The sequence below is a fragment of the Pinus tabuliformis genome, chromosome X (assembly GCF_031772625.1).
Source record: "Pinus tabuliformis cultivar Carrire ecotype Pingquan chromosome X, CPIR1, whole genome shotgun sequence".
Classification (NCBI taxonomy): Eukaryota; Viridiplantae; Streptophyta; class Pinopsida; order Pinales; family Pinaceae; genus Pinus; species Pinus tabuliformis.
Window position 1 is genome coordinate 468,807,419 of NC_142308.1, and position 19,617 is coordinate 468,827,035.

Consider the following 19,617-nt stretch of genomic DNA (forward strand, 5'->3'; position numbering starts at 1 on the left):
GTGGGAGATGCAGGTTATCAAAAGGAATTTAAAGGCAGTGCAAGACAGGAAAAATATTTATGCAGATCAACATAGAGAATTCAAGGAGTTTCATGTTGGGGAACATATGTACTTGGGCATCAAGCCCAAGAGGGCCTCCTTGAGGATTGGGTATGTTTCAAGTTGGCACCTTGATATTGTGGGCCTTTTGAAATCCTTGAGAGGATTGGACCAATGGCCTAATGACTTGCACTACCGCCAATAGTGAAAGTCCATGATGTTTTCCATGTTTCATTGCTTAAGAGATATGTCTAGGATGTTGATCATGTGATTGATTGGTATGTATTACAGTTGGAACTAGAGGGAGAATTCCAGCCAGAGCCACAATGCATTTTGTAATAGAAATATCTCATGCTCTGGAACCGAGTAATAGAGCGAGTTAAAGTGCAGTGGAAGCACTTTGGGTTCGATGAAGCTACATGAGAGATGATTGATCAGATGCGAGCTATGTATCCTTCCTTATTTGTTGGTTGAGTAGTTGAGTTGGTACATGTATTTTGGTATATGAGTTTTTGTTATATGTGTGTGTGTGTACATTTATATATTGTAAATATTGCAATGATTTGTGTTATAAAGCTTCAATGAGCAGTATGGTGTTCATGGTTTCAACAGTTTGGTATGATGTAAATGCTGCATCAAGTTGTGTTATAGAGCTCCATGGGTAGCATGTTTTGTTGGTTATAAGCGTCATTGAACAACGAGGATGGTGTTCCTCCAGAGGGGGGTTTGTAATAGCCCCTGGTTGATTTTCCATGTAAATAAAATAAGACCAAGATCATGGGACATGTATTCTGAGTTGAATGTTGGGAAAAACATTATAGTGGACATCCCTTGTGCATTAATAATGGCTATGGAAATTGGCAAAGGCATTGGCAAAGGAAAAGAGGCAATACTTGGCATTTAATTATGAAAATAAGGGAAAATAGGAGAAAAGGGAGATAAACAGACACAAATTTGCATGCAAGGAAAATTAGAGGAAAAATGGAGGAAAATGACGAAAATAGAAGCCTTAAAAATAAAAGTCTTTAGAGAAACAATTGCTATCTTTTTTACAATTTTGTGGTGGAGCTGTAGTTCATTCTCTCATACTCTTGCACACTTGGATCATTCTTGGAGCACTCTAGAATTCTCTTAGATTGGAGAAAGAAAGAAAATAAAAGCAAGGGAGTGCCAGGGAAAAGTTGGATCAGTAGCTACAACAAGAATACTTTGCAGGTAATAGGTTGCATGTGTGATTTCCTTGTTGATTTTTGGATGCATGGTATATGCATGTAGTTCATTGGTTATGTGATGCCACTGGCATGGATATTTTCCTAGATTGACAGTGGTTTCAACCTTTCCTTGCCATTTCCTAGATAGCCATGGCATTGTGGGTTTCCCACCTTCATTTTTTGTTTTTGTTTTGATATATCTATTTTCCCATTTTTTTTTTATTGGTTCTCATGTTCCCTATGCATGTGGGCTCTGGAGCCCTGGAACAACTTGGGTTGAGTTACTAGTTCATGTAACCTACAGGTTGAGACAAACAATCTGGAACCTTGTGGGTTGAGTTATTAGTCCCTAGGGTGGCGGGTTGGAACAAATTCTCTGGAACCCTAATTTAGATGTGGGTTGAATTACTAGTTCCTAGAGCCCTGATTTAGATGTGGGTTGAGTTACTAGTTCCTGGAGCCCTCGACAACTTGGGTAGAGACTGACCTGGTTGATGTTAGTGATTTCTTGAAAATATAGGTGAGATCACTGTGGTTGAGGGTTGAGGTGATTTGACCTCCGCAAGGCTTGGTTGGTTTTGTTTTGGTTTAACCCTTATGATCCCACATTCATGCTTGGAATATGGCACGAGGGTGATTGGCTGAAAGAGAGATATGGTTCAGCCCAATCTATGGTCGGGTTATACATGGAATTCCCTGACTTGGTTGGCATTTTCACATGTCAATAAGAGTTATTTTCCTATTGTGATCTATAAGCACTTGTACTGGTTATCATGTTGATATTATGGTTGAGTTTTTATGGCCTCTATTATGGTTATAGGTTGGTTATATACCTATTTATATGATGTGCTCTAGCTATGGCTCTTGTTCATGGTTTGTTAAGTTACTGGATGGTTGATGAACGCATGGACTAATAAGTGTTATTGTAGCTAGTTAAAGAGGGCTTGGAGCCTTCTTGATAATTCTCAGATGGATTTTAGAAGTTTACGATCAAATATGCCTTCATGACCTATAGCTTTCATGTTTACCATATGTTTGATGAAATGTTTGTTGTGTACTAGGCATGCCCTGGTAAAAATCTTTCTCAAGTCTTGTATGGTTAGTATTGCTATCATGTTATTTATCATTCTAGAAAGTTATACGCAATTTTAGGCAGTGGTCTAGAGGCTAGACTGGAAAGGTGCCTCAGATCTTGGGACCGCCAACACTAAACTGGATTTTTTTTATCATAACGCATGGAGGCAGGCCTGTGAATGCGGTTATAGACTTCCAACCACGCGGATGCAGTGTCAAGGATGCACTTATGGAGATATGTCAGTGAAAAAAGGTTCCAGCTTAGGGATTGGTCACCTATGGTGGTTTGTAGCCTCTAGAGTGGTTTGTAGTCCCTAAGAGATGTCAAATTGTTGTCGGTTTGTCGACCCCACTTCCATAATTGGAACTTGGAAGTCGTGTCATATCATAGTGACACTCTTCTCATGTTTACCATGGCAAGCTTGTAAAAGACTTGGGTAAATGTGGGAGGAGGCATTACAAAAGCCTTGAAAACCACCAATCTTAAAATGGTCACGAGGGAGATACAAATTCTCTTTAGATATTATTGCATGAATCGTTATGTCATTTTGATTAGTAAATGAGAGAAAGGCCTATTAGGGTTATTAATATTAATTTATTACTATTATTTAGGGTTTATTAAGATTTAATAATGATATTATTAATATTAGGTTTTGATATTATTGATCTTTAACATTTACTATTGATATTATTAATATTAAGTTTTAATTTTGTTAATCCTAATGTAATCAATGGCTAAGAATTTATTAACATGTTTTGAGGTTCATTTACTAATGTGACTATCCATGTGGTTGATGTTATTTCCTTGTTGATTTTTGGATGCATGGTATATGCATGTAGTTCATTAGTTATGTGATGCCATTGGCATGGAGATTTTCCTAGAATGATAGTGGTTTCAAGCTTTCCTTGCCATTTCTTGGATAGCCATGGTGTTGTGGTTTTCCCACTTTTTTTTTTGATATATATATTTTCCCATTTATTTTTTATTTTTTTATTTTTTATTTATTGGTTCTCAGGTTCCCTATGCATGTGGGCTTTGGAGCCCTGGAACAACTTCTCTGGAGCCCTGATTTAGATGTGGGTTGAGTTACTAGTTCCTGGAGCCCTAATTTAGATGTGGGTTGAGTTACTATTTCCTGGAGCCCTGATTTAGATGTGGGTTGAGTTACTAGTTCCTGGAGCCCTAGACAATGTGGGTAGAGACTGACCTGGTTGATGTTAGTGATTTCTTGAAAATATAGGTGAGATCACTGTGGTTGAGGGTTGAGATGATTTGACCTCTGTAAGGCCTGGTTGGTTTTGTTTTCGTTTAACCCTTATGATCCCACATTCATGATTGGAATATGGCACGATGGTGATTGGTTGAAAGAGAGATTTGGTTCAGCCCAATCTATGGTCCGGTTATACATGGAAGTCCCTGACTTGGTTGGCATTTTTAGATGTCAATAAGAGTTATTTTCCTATTGTGATCTATGAGCACTTGTACTGGTTATCATGTTGATATTATGGTCGATTTATTATGGCCTCTATTATGGTTATAGGTTGGTTATATACCTAGTTATATGATGTGCTCTAGCTATGGCTCTTGTTCATGGTTTGTTAAGTTACTGGATGGTTGATGAATGCATGGACTAATAAGTGTTATTGCAGCTAGTTAAAGAGGGCTTGGAGGCTTGGAGCCTTCTTGATAATTCTCAGATGGATTTTAGAAGTTTATGATCAAATATGCCTTCATGACCTATAGCTTTCATGTTTACCATATGTTTGACGAAATGTTTGTTGTGTACTATGCATTCCCTGGTCAAAATCTTTCTCAAGTTTTGTATGGTTAGTATTGTTATCATGTTATTTATCATGCTAGAAAGTTACACGCAGTTTCGGGCAGTGGTCTAGAGGCTAGACTGGAAAGATGACTCAGATCTTGGGACCGCTAGCACTAAACTGGAATTTTTTTATCATAACGCATGGAGGCAGGCCTGTGAATACTGTTATAGACTTCCAACCACATGGATTTAGTGTCAAGGATGCACTTATGGAGGTAGGTCAGTGAAAAAAGGTTCCAGCTTAGAGATTGATCACATATGGTGGTTTGTAGTCCCTAAGAGATGTCAAATTATTGTTGGTTTGTCGGCCCCACTTCCATAACTGGAACTTGGAAGTCGTGTCATATTATAGTGACACTCGTCTCATGTTTACCATGGCGAGCTTGTAAAAGTGGGTAAATGTGGGAGGAGGCATTACAAAAGCCTTGAAAACCACCAATCTTAAAATGGTCACAAGGGAGATACAAATTCTCTACAGATATTATTGCATGAATAGTTATGTCATTTTGATTAGTAAATGAGAGAAAGACCTATTAGGGTTATTATTAACATTAATTTATTACTATTATTTAGGGTTTATTAAGATTTAATAATGATATTATTAATATTAGGTTTTGATATTATTGATCTTTAACATTTACTATTGATATTATTACTATTAAGATTTAATTTTGTCAATCCTAATGTAACCAATGACTAAGAATTGATTAACATGTTTTGAGGTTTATTTACTAATGTGACTATCCATGTGGTTGATGTTTATAAGAGAATTTTTCTAAAAGACTAATATTTTTTCATCTTATTTTAATATTTTATTAAAGATTAATTTTTTTAGATCAAATTATATAAAAATAAAAATAAAAATAAAATAATAAAATTAATAATTATAATTATTCACTAAAACATTTTGATCTGGTAAAATTACATCAAAATAAATTAATAATTATAACTATTAATTAAAACATTTCGATTTGGTAAAATTACATAAAAATAAAAGGGTATAATTATATTTATAATTATAATTAATAATTAAATCAGCGTAGATCCATGTTAACTTTGGATCTACCAAGCTTAAGAGGGATCAAATTTAAGGTTAGAATGAAAAGAGATTTGATCCTTTTGGACGCTTAGTAACTCACGAGGTAAGATGGATATAGGTTGGTTTATTTATTAATTACAATTATAAATATAATTATACCTTTTTATTTTTATTTTTATGTAATTTCATGGAGTCAAAATGTTTCAATTAATAATTATAATTATTAATTTTATTTTATTTTATTTTGGTTTTAGGATTAATATAATATTAAAAATATATATAAACAACATTAAATGCAATTTATCATATGGGAAATTAGAGTTTTGTAAGTTAATTAGTATGCAAAAAAATAAAAAAAACAATAATCTTTATTGTGTCAGTAGGGAAGAGTTGTTGTCAATATTCTTTATTGTGTCAGTAGGGAAGAGTTGTTGTCATGTTATATAAACATTTTGACTTGGTCAAATTAATAAAAATAAAAATAAAAAAATAAAATTAATAATTAAAATAAAATTGAGGTAAAATAGTCAGTTTACTTTTGGTTTTTGACTACCCATGGTTTTTCCCATGGTATTTTTATGTAAGAAGAAATAAGAAAAAATATAAAGAGAATTGATCTCTGTCCTCTTGGTAGACCGAGTTAAGATGGATCTCGGATGGTAACTTGTCATATAGGAAATTAAGACTACCAAAGTAACAACATATTATTATTATTTCCATTAAGCTAAAATTTATAATATCTTTAATATTAACTTAAATTGGAGTAATTATAGAAAATAAATAAATAATATGGGGCACCAAAGTAACAACATATTATTATTTTCATTAAGCAAAAATCTATGATATCTTTATTACTAACTTAAAGTGGAATATAGAAAATAATTAAATAAACAAATGACATAATTATCTCTTTATTCCAAGTAAACAAAAATATTTCTATTGTAATGTCCTATCCCTGATGTAAGTATTTTGACCGGGTCAAATTACATAAAATTAAAATTAAATTAAATTAAATTAAAAAATAAAGTTAATAATTAAAACGAATTGAGGAAAAATAGTAAATTTTTCTTTCGTGCTTTGGGTTTTGACAACCCATAGTTTTTCCCATGGTATTCTTCTATGATGTAGCTTATTTAAAGGCATAAAATTGCAATGAATTTTCATTTTTTCCAAATAGAAAGATTTGGTTGGGGCTTTGAGTGTTATTCACTAATCCATAGACCAAAAAAAACTAGGCAATTGAAGGAGGCCTATTATCTTGAAAGTTTCAAATTCTCGATTTGTAATTTTAATTTACAAGTGTCTTCTTTAGAAGATTATCTTCGGGAAATTCTCAATGATAAACCTACCTAAAAACTCTTCCCACCATTGTTTTCCAAATTTACCACCCGTATCTTGTTTTCCAAATTTACTACCCACAATAGAAATAGAGCAAAAACCACACCAAGAACCTGTGCTAAGGAAGAGCTCGCAACAAGAAGAGGGGCCCAAGGTTTTGAGAAAAGGGGAATGGTTTTGCCGTATGCCTCTATCCACCTCACGAATCCCTTTCATGATTGACCTTGCTCCCAGGAAAAGAAGGTAACCACCTCAAACAGAGAATTCCCAAGACTCGAGAAAGGCTAAAGACTTACGCAGCCGAAGGATAGGGTGAATCCAGGGACCATGGTAAGAACCAACTCAACAGTTAGAGCTCTACATCGTGAGAGAAGTTGATGAGATGGGATTCAGGATAGGGAGGCCATAGTGTTTTCTGACCAGAAACCAACGTCGTCACCCAACAAACTGAAAAGATTATTTATTGAACCAACCCTTAGCATATTGACAGAGTAAAAACCAAAATGAAACCTGACTATAAGAACATGAATAAAATCGAACCCAATTTCACCGAATCTAGAGCACGTTGAGGCTATATCCAATGTCGCTTGGTTTTCCTGTCCACAGCAGTGTAAACTAAAAAAGACCTTTTTCGATAATGTATTCCATAATTGAAAGCTCAATTATTATTTCACGTCGTCACCCAACAAACTGAAAAGATTATTTATTGAACCAACCCTTAGCATATTGACAGAGTAAAAACCAAAATGAAACCTGACTATAAGAACATGAATAAAATCGAACCCAATTTCACCGAATCTAGAGCACGTTGAGGCTATATCCAATGTCGCTTGGTTTTCCTGTCCACAGCAGTGTAAACTAAAAAAGACCTTTTTCGATAATGTATTCCATAATTGAAAGCTCAATTATTATTTCATTTTTATCATTTACACAATTATTGTAATTATTACTTTTACTTTTCATTATCTATTCTATTATCATTATATTAGGATAGATCTATCGGATCTAACATGAGTTTAAAGAGATTTAATTTTTTCTTTTAACGAGTTGACATTATTTAAATGTTTTGTATAAGTATTTAATTTTTTTAATTTTTATCTGTTTTTTTTAATTTTTATTTTGGCGAACAGATCAAAATTTCAACTTTGATAAAGGCCAACCAAAATTACACGTCATAAAAAGCTGTAAAATTAACTTCTCGATTCAAAAACCTTATGTGACAAAACAGTACATTTTACTTCAACATCTAAAAGACTACTTAACATCTAAAAGACTTAAGAGACTAGAAGGTGTTGTTTATCAGGGCCTGTCTCAGTCATGTAGAAGAGGTACTCTCTCCTGCGCTTGACACCCAATCTGGGAAGTTGTTATCATGCTTATTTATCCTTAGGCAATCTGGCTTCCATGGATACCCAAGGCAACAACAGAACTCAACCCCTTCATTTGCTAACCGATCTGCTAGATCATTAGCTTTTTTATTGACATGCAGTGGGGTGATGGCAGAGATGGAATCTAGAAGAGCTGAGACTTGCGGGAATCTTGTGGGGAGGCATCGGTGTTTCAAAACTTTATCCTGACTAGTATCACACATCGTTTTGGAAAGAAAGAGCGAAGACTTGCGAGAATCTTGTGGAGAGGCACTGGTGTTCCGAAACTTTATCTCCACTAGTGTCACACATGATTCTGGAAAGAGCCTGGATGAATATTGCAGAGTCCCTTTCACAACAAGGTCTTGTAATCCCAAATGGTTTGGGAAAGTTAAAACCATCGAGCTCTACAACATTGTATGTCTTTTTGCTTAAATAATGGCAAATACTAAGAGGATGGTGTCACTGTACTCATAGTGATTGTTTTTATATTTTTCTTCTTTTTTGTCTTGAGTAAATATTAAAAACTATGTAACTATGATGGTTTATTGGTTTTACAATTTATCCATTTAATATTACTTTATTTTTATTTAATCGGCCAGATGTAAAGACAATCAGTCAATCAATCCATTTAATATTACTTTATTTTTATTTAATCGACAAGATGTAAAAACAATCAGCCAATCAAACCTTTTGTATCCTGGGCAAATATTCAACACCCTGCAATAAATTAGTGATTAGTTCATTATCTTTATATCTTATTCATTGAATATTACTTTATCTGAGTGACAAAATGTAAAAACAGTAATCCAATCATTAGTGCTTAATATTTACAGTATCATACACTATACACTATACCATAATATACCAGGTTACCTTTAGCAGTGACATCAAAATTCAACCTGAGAGGGGTCTATCCCACAATTCTGGAGAAGGATACTTCCCATTGTGATTCACCATAGAAGAGAGAGGGCTTTTGTCAAAGTGCCATTATTGCAAAATAAGTTTCTCGGAATTTCGGAGGTTGTTAGCATCCTCCGGCCAAGAAGAAGAGCTCATAGATTCTCGAATATTTGTTTGAATGTTCAGCCATGTATTTTCGATGCTCCTGTTTGAAAAAAAATTTGATAGCATTCTTTTCCAAATTGTCCATAGGAAGAATTCCGGAAAGATGCACCAGGCTTTATTTAGAATCTGATTTTAATAAGGGGTCTATCTCCAACTTTACAGAGTGTAGCGAATGCTATCTCTGTCCCGGCCGAACTGCCTGAAGAGAAGGGCTCCTTTATCTGAATCTTCTCGATTTATGAATTCTGTATATGAGAAATTTAGATGTTTAAATGAACATACATGTCGGCGGTCCCATATTTATGGAAGAACAAACAAGTAGGTAATGTAAAATATAATAACCAAGCAAATAAATTGAATCCATGCCACTGAATAATCCACTACCGGGGTGAATTTACATCCCCTTGAGCATTTTATTCACTGTAAAACCAAATTTACAATTGTATGGGGGTTTATTCAATGCCTGGGTTAATCTTTTTCAAGAAGAAAAACTGAAACGTTTTCATATATGAATGAAATGTTTTACATATTCATGGTTCCAGTACACTTTAAATATTGGCAAATATGATAGACATATATCTTTTGGCAGGCCAAGGAAAAGAATCAGGAAGGACGCCTTATTCACATCTGACAAAAAACAGAACAGTAATGTTCTCCAGCACTTTATAAAGAAACAGTACAATGCTCAGCAAACATGACTTAGAGGAACCTGTAAGAAATGTAGAAGGAGAAACAAAACTAAGGTAGAAAACATGAAACCCCCATGTAAGGCAATGAAGGTTGCAGACAAAAAAAACAGTGAATCAGACACAATCAAAAGAGCCCTCACTACAAATAGATCCATCCACAATTTGTTCAAAAAATATATACCCAGGCAAAAGTGAAAGAGCATGCTTGGAGAGGGCATCAACATCAACATTCTGCTCTCTGTAGATATGTTGAAAGGAAACCTCTGAGAAGAGAGCCTTGAGATCTAAGATATGCTACATCCAGTTGAAGAGAACTGGGCCTGTAAAACAAAGCGGTCTTGTATCCAACGTATCGTGGAAAGGGAGTCCCCAACAAACAAAATATTGTCAATGCTGAGCCAGAGCGCCACCTGCAAAGCTCCCCACAATGCCAACATCTCAGCCCTGCAGTTGTTGCCAATACCCCCAAACCATCTAAAGTGAAAAGATAGATGAGAGTCAATTTGGAGAGAGACTCCACACCCGCATCACCCATTAGCAAAGGCCCCATCGAAGAAACAAATAGGAAAGATGTTAGCCAGATCAACTAAAATAGCTGACCGGGAAGAAACCTTAGGGGCCATGGCCCCACCTCCATGAAATAGGCCACAGGAACCTTCAAAGATGTATGCATTTCGATCACGCCAAATACTCCAAAAAAACATAGAGAGGAAACGCTCTATAAGCTTGATTTTGTCGTTCCCAAGAACTAATGCAAACAGACACAGAAGAATCATCTATCTGTAATCCCAAGAGTGAAATCACCTGTTTCCAAATATCCTGGGCAAACATAGAGAGGAAACGCTCTATAAGCTTGATTTTGTCGTTCCCAAGAACTAATGCAAACAGACACAGAAGAATCATCTATCTGTAATCCCAAGAGTGAAATCACCTGTTTCCAAATATCCTGGGCAAAAGGGCAGAGGCAAAATAGATGTAAGCAATCCTCCGCCGCAAACTTACAAAGTGTACATCTGCCAAGACCAATAAAACGCTTCTTCAAAAGTGAGTCCCCAATGAGAATATGTTTATGAAGGGTTAACCATGTGAAACATACGAGCTTAAGTGAAACCCAGCTCCACATAGGAGCTGTTTGATCCACAAAAAAAGAGAAAGTGAACCAGAAATAATGTAATCATATGCTTCTGCAACGGCAATACCACCATCAAATGTTTTTCCTCCCCGTCCAGCAATCTGGACAAAGAAATACCAGAGTGACACAGATTACCTCTATTCACTCAGTTGGCCGACTTTTCATGGTTGGTCCATTCCCTTTGACTATTGGGTTGACTTTTGTATGGTGGTGTCGTGGATGGGTTCATAGCTAGTTAGCTGGCAGAATTTATTTTAATAATTAAAAGAAGTCCGTAAAAAAAAGAGGTTATGGAAATTGTTGAACAGATAAGTAATATATACAAATAAATAAGAAATCAAATATAAATCTATTTTGAAAAAGAAAAAGAAATGTTTTATATAATAAACACCATAGCCCTACCAGTAACTATGTCTATTTATGATTTCCCTAACATTTCGGATCTGTTTAGGATGGTATATTTGCATCATTAATTTTAATTATTAAATTGGGAGAAGTTGCAGGCCATATCCATTCTCAAATGAAAATTCCGATTTATAATAGGGATTCAATTTGATAGGTATTTATTGGAATTTTTTTTATTTAACTATTAAATATTGATTTTTTTTTTTTAATTTAAATTTATTTAATTATATAGATTTTTTTAAAAATTTATAAATTAGGGTGTAAAATTATTTAATTTTTTAAAATTTTAATTTAATGAATAACATATATAAGCAATTTTCAATAAAATTATAGAAAATAAAAGAAGTTAGTGATTATGTTGGTAGAGACTCCAAGATAAATATCATATTATGTAACACTCACAATACTAAGACTTTGAGATGAGACTTCAAAATAAGCATAGACTCATCCACATTGGATTTTGGACTTATTAAGAAATTCTAGTCTCTATCTTTAGCCATATCATGTGATCCTACATTGTACACACTTAAGAATAAAGCATGAATATTGAAGCCTAAAGTTTAAACATTAAGACTCATATTACATGTCTAGACCCAAGGGCCATTAGTATTCTATATAAAACAATAACTAACTTTTTTTTTGTTAAAAGTAGGTGAAATAGTTGTTTTTCATTTGATTTTGAGAGTTTTATGTAGTTTCTTTAGTGTTGGCATACTGGTGATAGATCTATTTTGTGGTTGGATATAGAAATCTCAAATGTGTGGTTACCAAGGCTATAATGTTTCCGAGACATTCACACTGGAGTCTAAATACAGCTAAATTTGTCTTTTAAATGTCAACATCTCTTCCATACTAAACTAAATAGCATGTCTCAACACAACAATACATTGTTAATTACATTTGAATTCTTTGGAAAAATTATTTCTAATTTTCACTATCTTTCCCATCCAGGTCTTTTTAAGATTTTTGACAATCTTTCCCCTGTAGTTCTATATAAGATTGTTGTTGGTACATAGTAAATGGGGAATCCTTCAGCAGATGATGCCATTTGAATTCTGTGAAAGCATTATTTCTAATTTTGACCATCTTTCCAATCCAGGTCTATATAAGATTTTTGACTATCTTTCCACTGCAGGTCTATATAAGATTTTTGTTGGTACATAGATGGGGAGTCCTTCAGCAGATGATGCCATGCAATTGTCACAAGAAGAGAGTGGACAGTTGCCTGTAATTTCAAAGAGACCAAAAGACTCGAAGAATAAGGAACATTGGGATACTCAATCAACCATTACTCTCCTAAATAAGTATGAGGAAATATATGTGAAATTAGATCGTGGCCATCTTCGACTGAAGGACTGGAAACTGCTTGCTGTAATGCTAAATGCAGAACTGGGAGCACATCGAGCTACTTACCAATGCAAAAATAAAATTGAATATATGAGAAAGCAGTTCAGGAGGGAAAGATTGAAACTGAACTCATCTGGTTCCTCTGCAAGTAGCTGGCCATACTTTGATAGAATGGCCCAAATATTAGGAAGTATTTCCAAGACTGCAAATGGGACAGAAGCTACTGCTGATGGAATCTGTCCTACAACTGGACCTAATGCCCACAATTCTCCAGAACCTCATGTTCAAGTAACAGACACCACAGATGAAAATGAGACAGTTTCCTTACCTCGTGCTCGCATAAGATCTACTCCTGAGGTTTGTGGAAAACCTCCTGTAAAGAAAAAGCGCTTTGAATCTCTAACCCTAGCCAGAGAACTGAAAGAAGGCTTGGGATTGTTTGCTTCTGTTATTGAACGCATTGAAAAGATAAGGATGGACATGACAATGGCACTGGAGAGAGAACGCATGGAAAGGGAAGAGCGTCGTATCCAACTAATGCTGAGACAAGAAGAACATAGCACAAAAATGCTGTTACAAACTCAATTGCAAATAGCAACTCTTTTTTCTCAATTAAAGGCACAGACAGATGATCAAAACCCCAAAAAAACAGAGCAAAATAAAGAGGATGAAATTGGTCCAGTGTCTGGATCCATGGATGAAAGGCCAGAACATCAAGTGCAGCAAAACACAGATTGTGAAATTGGGTCTAACCATTCATAATAATGGACCATACTTATCTCCTCTTATTTATTCACTTCACCTGTATTCTTTCAGATGGTGATCAAGGCTTTGTCAATCCCTTGCTTGTATTACATCACTGCTATTTGTTCCTAACTTCCCTCTAGTCATATGGCCAGCCTGGCAGATTGTTTATTACTTAATCACTAAGTTAACCTGCACTCCTTGAAGAGGATATGGGATCAGATCTGAAATTAGAGAAGCTGCAGCAAAGACAGTGCTTTTGTCCTCACAAGGATTGATGCTAATGTTAAGATCAGTCTCAAGTTTGAAATATTGGTGTAAGCCTTTCTATGTCAAACGTTTTCTGGCTACAGAGTACTGGTATGAAATACATGAGGTTTTGTTTTCACTTGATGGGAGGAGATGATGATTTTAACTTGGCTGGTTCATGTTAGTCTTGAATATGCCCATTGTTTTCAATGAATATTCAGTGTTTTAATAAATATAAATATTTTTAGTGAATAGCTAAATTAATGACTGATATGATATGAGTATAGCTAACAACAGTGCAAACTTCTCATAACTCATACAAAAGGATTCAAATACTGAAAGGAGAAATACTATATAGCTTCATAATATATTATATTTATAGAAGTTCAAGTAAATGAGTGATCATCTTTTATCATTTTTTAATGGTTATAATTAGGTTGAGTTTTATTATTCTGGTTTAAAGTAGAGTATAGTGTAATTAGTGGTTTGTTTTTTAATAAATTTTTAAAAATTATTTATGGAGTTTATTAAAATTTTGGTAAATTAAATATTGAATTTATTTTTTAAATTGAAAATTAATTTTTAAAATTTTAAAATTTGATTTTGATTTTGATTTTTTATTAGTATTAATGGATGACTAATTTTATTGTGGTTTAAAATTAATTTGTCAGACTTAAAAATTATTTAAAACAAAAAACAAAAAATTTATCTAAAAATAATTAAATGTATAGATTTTTCCATAATTAATATTTTCTTTCTATTCATTATCATACTTATTTTTTAACAATAAATATGTATTAATTTATGATCATTCCTTGTTTGTTTTCTATTAATTGTTGTATTATTTTTAATAACAATTTAATTGTCAAGTGTCCTTATAAATTAATTATCCAAAAAAATTAAATATATGGATTCTTCCATAATCAATATTTTATTTCTATTCATTATCATGTTAATTTTTAACAACAAATATTTATTAACCTATAATCATTCATTACTTGCTTTCTGTTAATTGTTGTATTCTTTCTAATAAAAATGTTTTTTTTCCTAATAACAATGTTTTTTCACCTTTTTCGATTAATATATTTTATTAATCATAACATTTTTTGGTAGTTTAATTATTTAATTGTTCCCGACCATTTTTTCATAAATCTATGTTATCGTGTTTTTTTCATAAATATAGATATATAAACAAGGAATTTCATAAGTGTGCATGAAATAAAACAATGGACTTATACATATGAGAGAATTAGAAAACCAGAGATAAAAATAAAACTATGACATTATAGAAGATTGAGAGAAAGTTGACTAGTAAAGGGTTATTTATTGCCTCAAATATTTTAGGTACACGAAGGTAAATCAGAATCAGTTTAAATGGACTAGCGGATAAAAATAATATCGTATCCTGCAAGACTATCACTCATTAATAGGCAAGCCTATCCCACTTGAGCAAAACGTGATAGGCAAGCCTTTTGTCATCCTCAATTACTTGGAGTATATAATAACCATTGAAGCATCTATATGTGCTTTGATGAAAGTCGAACCATTCCAGAAAAAGAAATATTAGTGTGCACCATCCGCAGATTAAAGTGGAGGTCCAAACAATGTCATATATCTTTCAATCAAAAATACTCTTCGTGCCATAAGTCCCATCTATTTGTAAAAATATTTTAGTTGAAAACTCTACGTATCATATCCATAGTGGTCGAGTGTGATGTATCATTCATATGCCTTTGTTGCCCTTCATTTTATACTATAATGAAAGGTTTTAGTTAGTGGTCTCGATGTTTGAGTGGAATTGTAACCATTTCTCCCACATTTGTCCACATTAATTGGTCTATCAGGGTAAGCATGAGTTGAGGGCTATTATGACATGACCTGACTTCCTAGATTCATTAAGGAAGTGGAGCTGACAAACTGAAACTTTATTGACCTCCCTCAAGAGCTACAGGACCCCCAAGAGCTAAACAACAACTCCAGGTGCCCAAACCCTGAGTTAACTTGCCTTTTTAGTGATCTGGACCCCTAGACACATGCATGAAAAGGTCTCCATGCAACTGTAGGCCTATAGCCGCATGCATAAGCGTGGAAGGTAGCGATTGCAACCCAAAATTGTTAGTTCTAAGCATGCGACCTCGAAATCAGTGCCACCTTTTCAGGGCCTGACTTCAAACCACTGCCCAAAAATTAATGAGACTTTACATAATGATATATAACATCAAGGCATAGCCATTCATACAAAAGTTAGTCAAAAATTTGACCTAACCAGGCATAACCATGACAGTTGTTTCATTAAACATGTGGTGAACATGAAATCTACAGGTCATGAATGCATATTTGAACATAGCAGCCTGAAACTTATTTGAGATTCACAAAGAAGGTCTAATGCCCTCTATTAATAATTGCAGCAACATGTGTTAGATCATGCATTCATCAACCAATCAAATACATATCAATTCATGAACAAGCCATAGCTAGAGTATATAACAGGTCCATGCTTATAACCAGCAAATAATCATCATAATAACCATGAAATAACAGTCATCAAATCATCATATTAATCAATGAAAATGTTTCATAGATTTCCATAGAGAAATAGCTCTCCTTAAATGATGCAAAGTCAACCAAGTCAGGGACTTCCATGTACCACCTGACCATAGATTGGGTTGAACCAAATATTTCTTTCAACCAATCACCCCCATGCCATATTCCAAGCATGAACGTGAGATCTCATGGGTTAAACAAAGACATAAATAACCAAGAGAATCTAGAGGTTAAACCAACTCCAGCCGCACGCTACCATGATCTCACCTAAACAGGTCCCAAAATCACAAAACCAAACCAAGCTTGGATCCTCAAAATTCCTTCACCATCCCTTCAGGAATTTTCCTGTCTCCACCCACTTGTTGGGAGTTTCCTCGATAAAACCATATCCACCCCCAACCCTTGGGATTTTCTTGAGACCACCTCACATGGATCCAAAATCTTTCGGCAATCTAAAGCTCAACTAAGAATGAATCCCATCACACCATGGCTATCCAAGAATTGGCAAGGCAAGGTTGAAACCACTGTCAAACCAAGCAAAACCCATGCCAATAATAGAAAATGAACCAAATACACAAATGCATGCACCATGCATTCAAACTTTAGCTAGGAAATCATGCATGCAACCTGTTAGCTACTGAAGTTGCTTGATTCAATCATTTCTTGCTTGTCCTTTACTTTCCTTGTCCTTCCTTTGCTTTTCCTTACTTGCTTTATGCTCTTGGTGCTCTTCTCCTCTCTCCAACTAACTCAAAGGTCAACCTGACAAAAGGTTAACCAACAAAAGCTCAACTGAGAAAAAACTACAAACTGGTCCTCAGAATGCTTTTTATTATTGATGCCTCTAATTTCTTCATTTTTCCTCTATTTTCCTTCAATTTCCTCCTCATGCAAACCTGTGACCTTTCATCTCCCTTTTCTCCTATTTTCCTTTATTTTCATAAATCAATGTCAATAATTGCCACTTTGTCTTTCCAAATCCTTTGCCAATTTCCTTGGCCATAATAAAAAACAAGTGATGTCCACTAGGATGTTTCCCCAACATTCAGTTTGGAATAAGTGTCCCATGACTTTGGTCTTGTTTTTCCTTTATTAACTTTATTACATGAACTTTTGACTCAAGGTTGTTACATACCACTCCCCCTTAGGGGAACACTGTCCTTAGTGTTGTATGACACGTATGACCAACAAGACCGCTAAAACCTAAACATACTGCCCATGGAGCTTTATAATTTAGCTCAATGCAATATTTACAATGAACAACCTTCTCAAAAGCAAAACCATCATGACAAACATCACAACATGACAACCATACCACTTATTGGAGCTTTATAACACTACTCATTACAGTGTTTACAATAACAACCATACATAAATATGTACATATACCAAAAACTCATTTGCCTCCACCGACGAATAATGAAGGATACATAGCCTGCATCTGATCAACCATCTCCCATGTAGCTTCATCAGGACCAAAGTGCTTTCATTACACTTTAACTTGCTTGATTGCTCAGTTACGGAGCATGAGTTGTTTTTGCTGCAATATGCACTGAGGTTCCAGCTGGAATTCTCCTTCTGACCCCACTTTCAATACAAACCATTCAATCACATGATCAACATCCTTCAAATATCTTTTAAGCAATGAAACATGGAAAACATCATGGAATTTCATTGTTGGAGGTAGTGTGAGTTTGTAGGTCGTTGATCCAATCCTCTCAAGGATCTTGAAAGGCCCACAATATCAAGGTGCCAACTTGACACATGATCCAATCCCCAAGGAGCTCTTTTTGGGCTTGATGCGTAAGTACACATGCTCCCCAACCTGAAACTCCTTAAATTCCCTGTGTTGATCAACATAATTTTCTTTTTTATCCTATGCTTCCTTTAGATTCTGCTTGATAACTTGTCTTTCATGTTCCATCTTTGCCAACATATCTGGTCCGATCAATACCCTTTTCACTAGATCAGTCTAGCTTATGGGAGTATTACAACTCCGCCCATAGAGTGCCTCAAATAGACTCATCCTCAGTGACTCCTGATAACCATTGTTATAAGAAAAATCCACCAGTGGAAGATACTCCTCCTACCTCCTCTATTGATGCATGACATACATCCTCAACATATCCTCCTGTATCGTGTTGACCCTCTTTGTTTTTCCATCTATCTACAGATGATAAGTTGTATTGAAAGCCAACTTTGTACCCAAACCTTCAAAAAGCTCCTTCCAAAACCTGCAAGTGAACTTGGCATCTCTATATGATATGATCTTTTTAGGAATACCATGCAATCTCACTATCTCACTAATGAAGATCTGAGCTACCTCGCTAGTTGAATTAGTAGTCTTCACTAGAATGAAGTGAGACACCTTGCTCAACCTATCAACCACAACCATGATGGAATCATGTTGCTTCAATGTCCTCGAAAAACCTGTGATGAAATCCATGGACAAACCAGTTGGGTGCTTACACTCCGCTTTTACCTACTGACAGTCAAGACATTTAGCAGCAAACTCTGCCACTTTCTTCTTCAAATTCATCCAATAGTAGAACTTATTCACAGTTTTCAATGTCTTCTGATATCTCAGGTGACCTAAGTATGGCTTGACATGAAACTCCCTCAAGATAAGCTTCTTGAACTTACTGTCATCTGGCACATAGATAATGTCCCTAAATCTCACCAAGCCATCTATCATGAGATGATAATCCATATCATGTCCCCATGTACCCTGTTGTAACTTGTGCTTAAGTTGTTGATACATGTCATCATGTTTTCCTACTTGCAAGACCCGCTTCTATAAATCTATCCCATAAGAGCTCACAGTTGCAACATGGTTTACTTGCACTCTCCTACTGAGAGCATTTGCAACCTTGTTCTCCTTTCATTTAATGTATCTTATCTCAAAGTCAAACTCACTAATGGTAGCCAACCATCTACCTTGCCTTGCATTCATATTAGATTGGTCAAATAGATACCTAAGTCTACTATGGTCACTCATCAAAATAAACCTCCTGCCAAGAACATAATTCCTCCACATCTTCAAGGCATGAATAATAGTTGTCAACTCAAGATCATGAGTCACATAGTTTTGTTCGTGCTCATTTAGTTTCATTGACTCATAGTACACCACTTGTCCCTCTTGCATCAAGACTCCACCAAGTACTCTCTTGCAAGCATTTGTACACACCACAAACTCTTTACCTATATTTTCAATCTTTAGAAGTGGAGCATTTGTAAGAAATTATTTCAACTGCTCAAAACTAGCTACATATTCCTCTATCCACTAAAATTTCTTTCCTTTCCTTTGCAATGATGTAATAGGATAGGAAATCCATGAGAAGTTCCTGATGAACTGCTTGTACTAACCTACTAGCCCAATGAATGATCTGAACTCATCCACATTCCTAGGAGCGTCACATTCATGATAGCCCTAATCTTTTCCAAGTCCATTTCTATATCTTTCTTGGAAACAACTTGTCCGAAGTAATGTACCTCTATCATAAAGAAACTGCACTTACTAAGCTTGGCATACGACTACTACTCTCTCA

General features: G+C 34.9%; 1 protein-coding gene across 1 annotated transcript in view; it reads left to right on the forward strand.

The window, feature by feature from the left end:
• Nucleotides 1–13,644, forward strand: part of LOC149140698 (trihelix transcription factor ENAP2-like) — a 65,774-nt gene extending 52,130 nt beyond the window's left edge. The window contains exon 2 of the mRNA XM_089449589.1: nt 12,321–13,644. Coding sequence (XP_089305715.1) covers nt 12,350–13,294 — 945 coding nt within the window. The 5' untranslated portion in view covers nt 12,321–12,349 and the 3' untranslated portion in view covers nt 13,295–13,644. The remainder of the gene's footprint in view (nt 1–12,320) is intronic.
• The last annotated feature ends 5,973 nt before the right edge of the window (nt 13,645–19,617 follow it).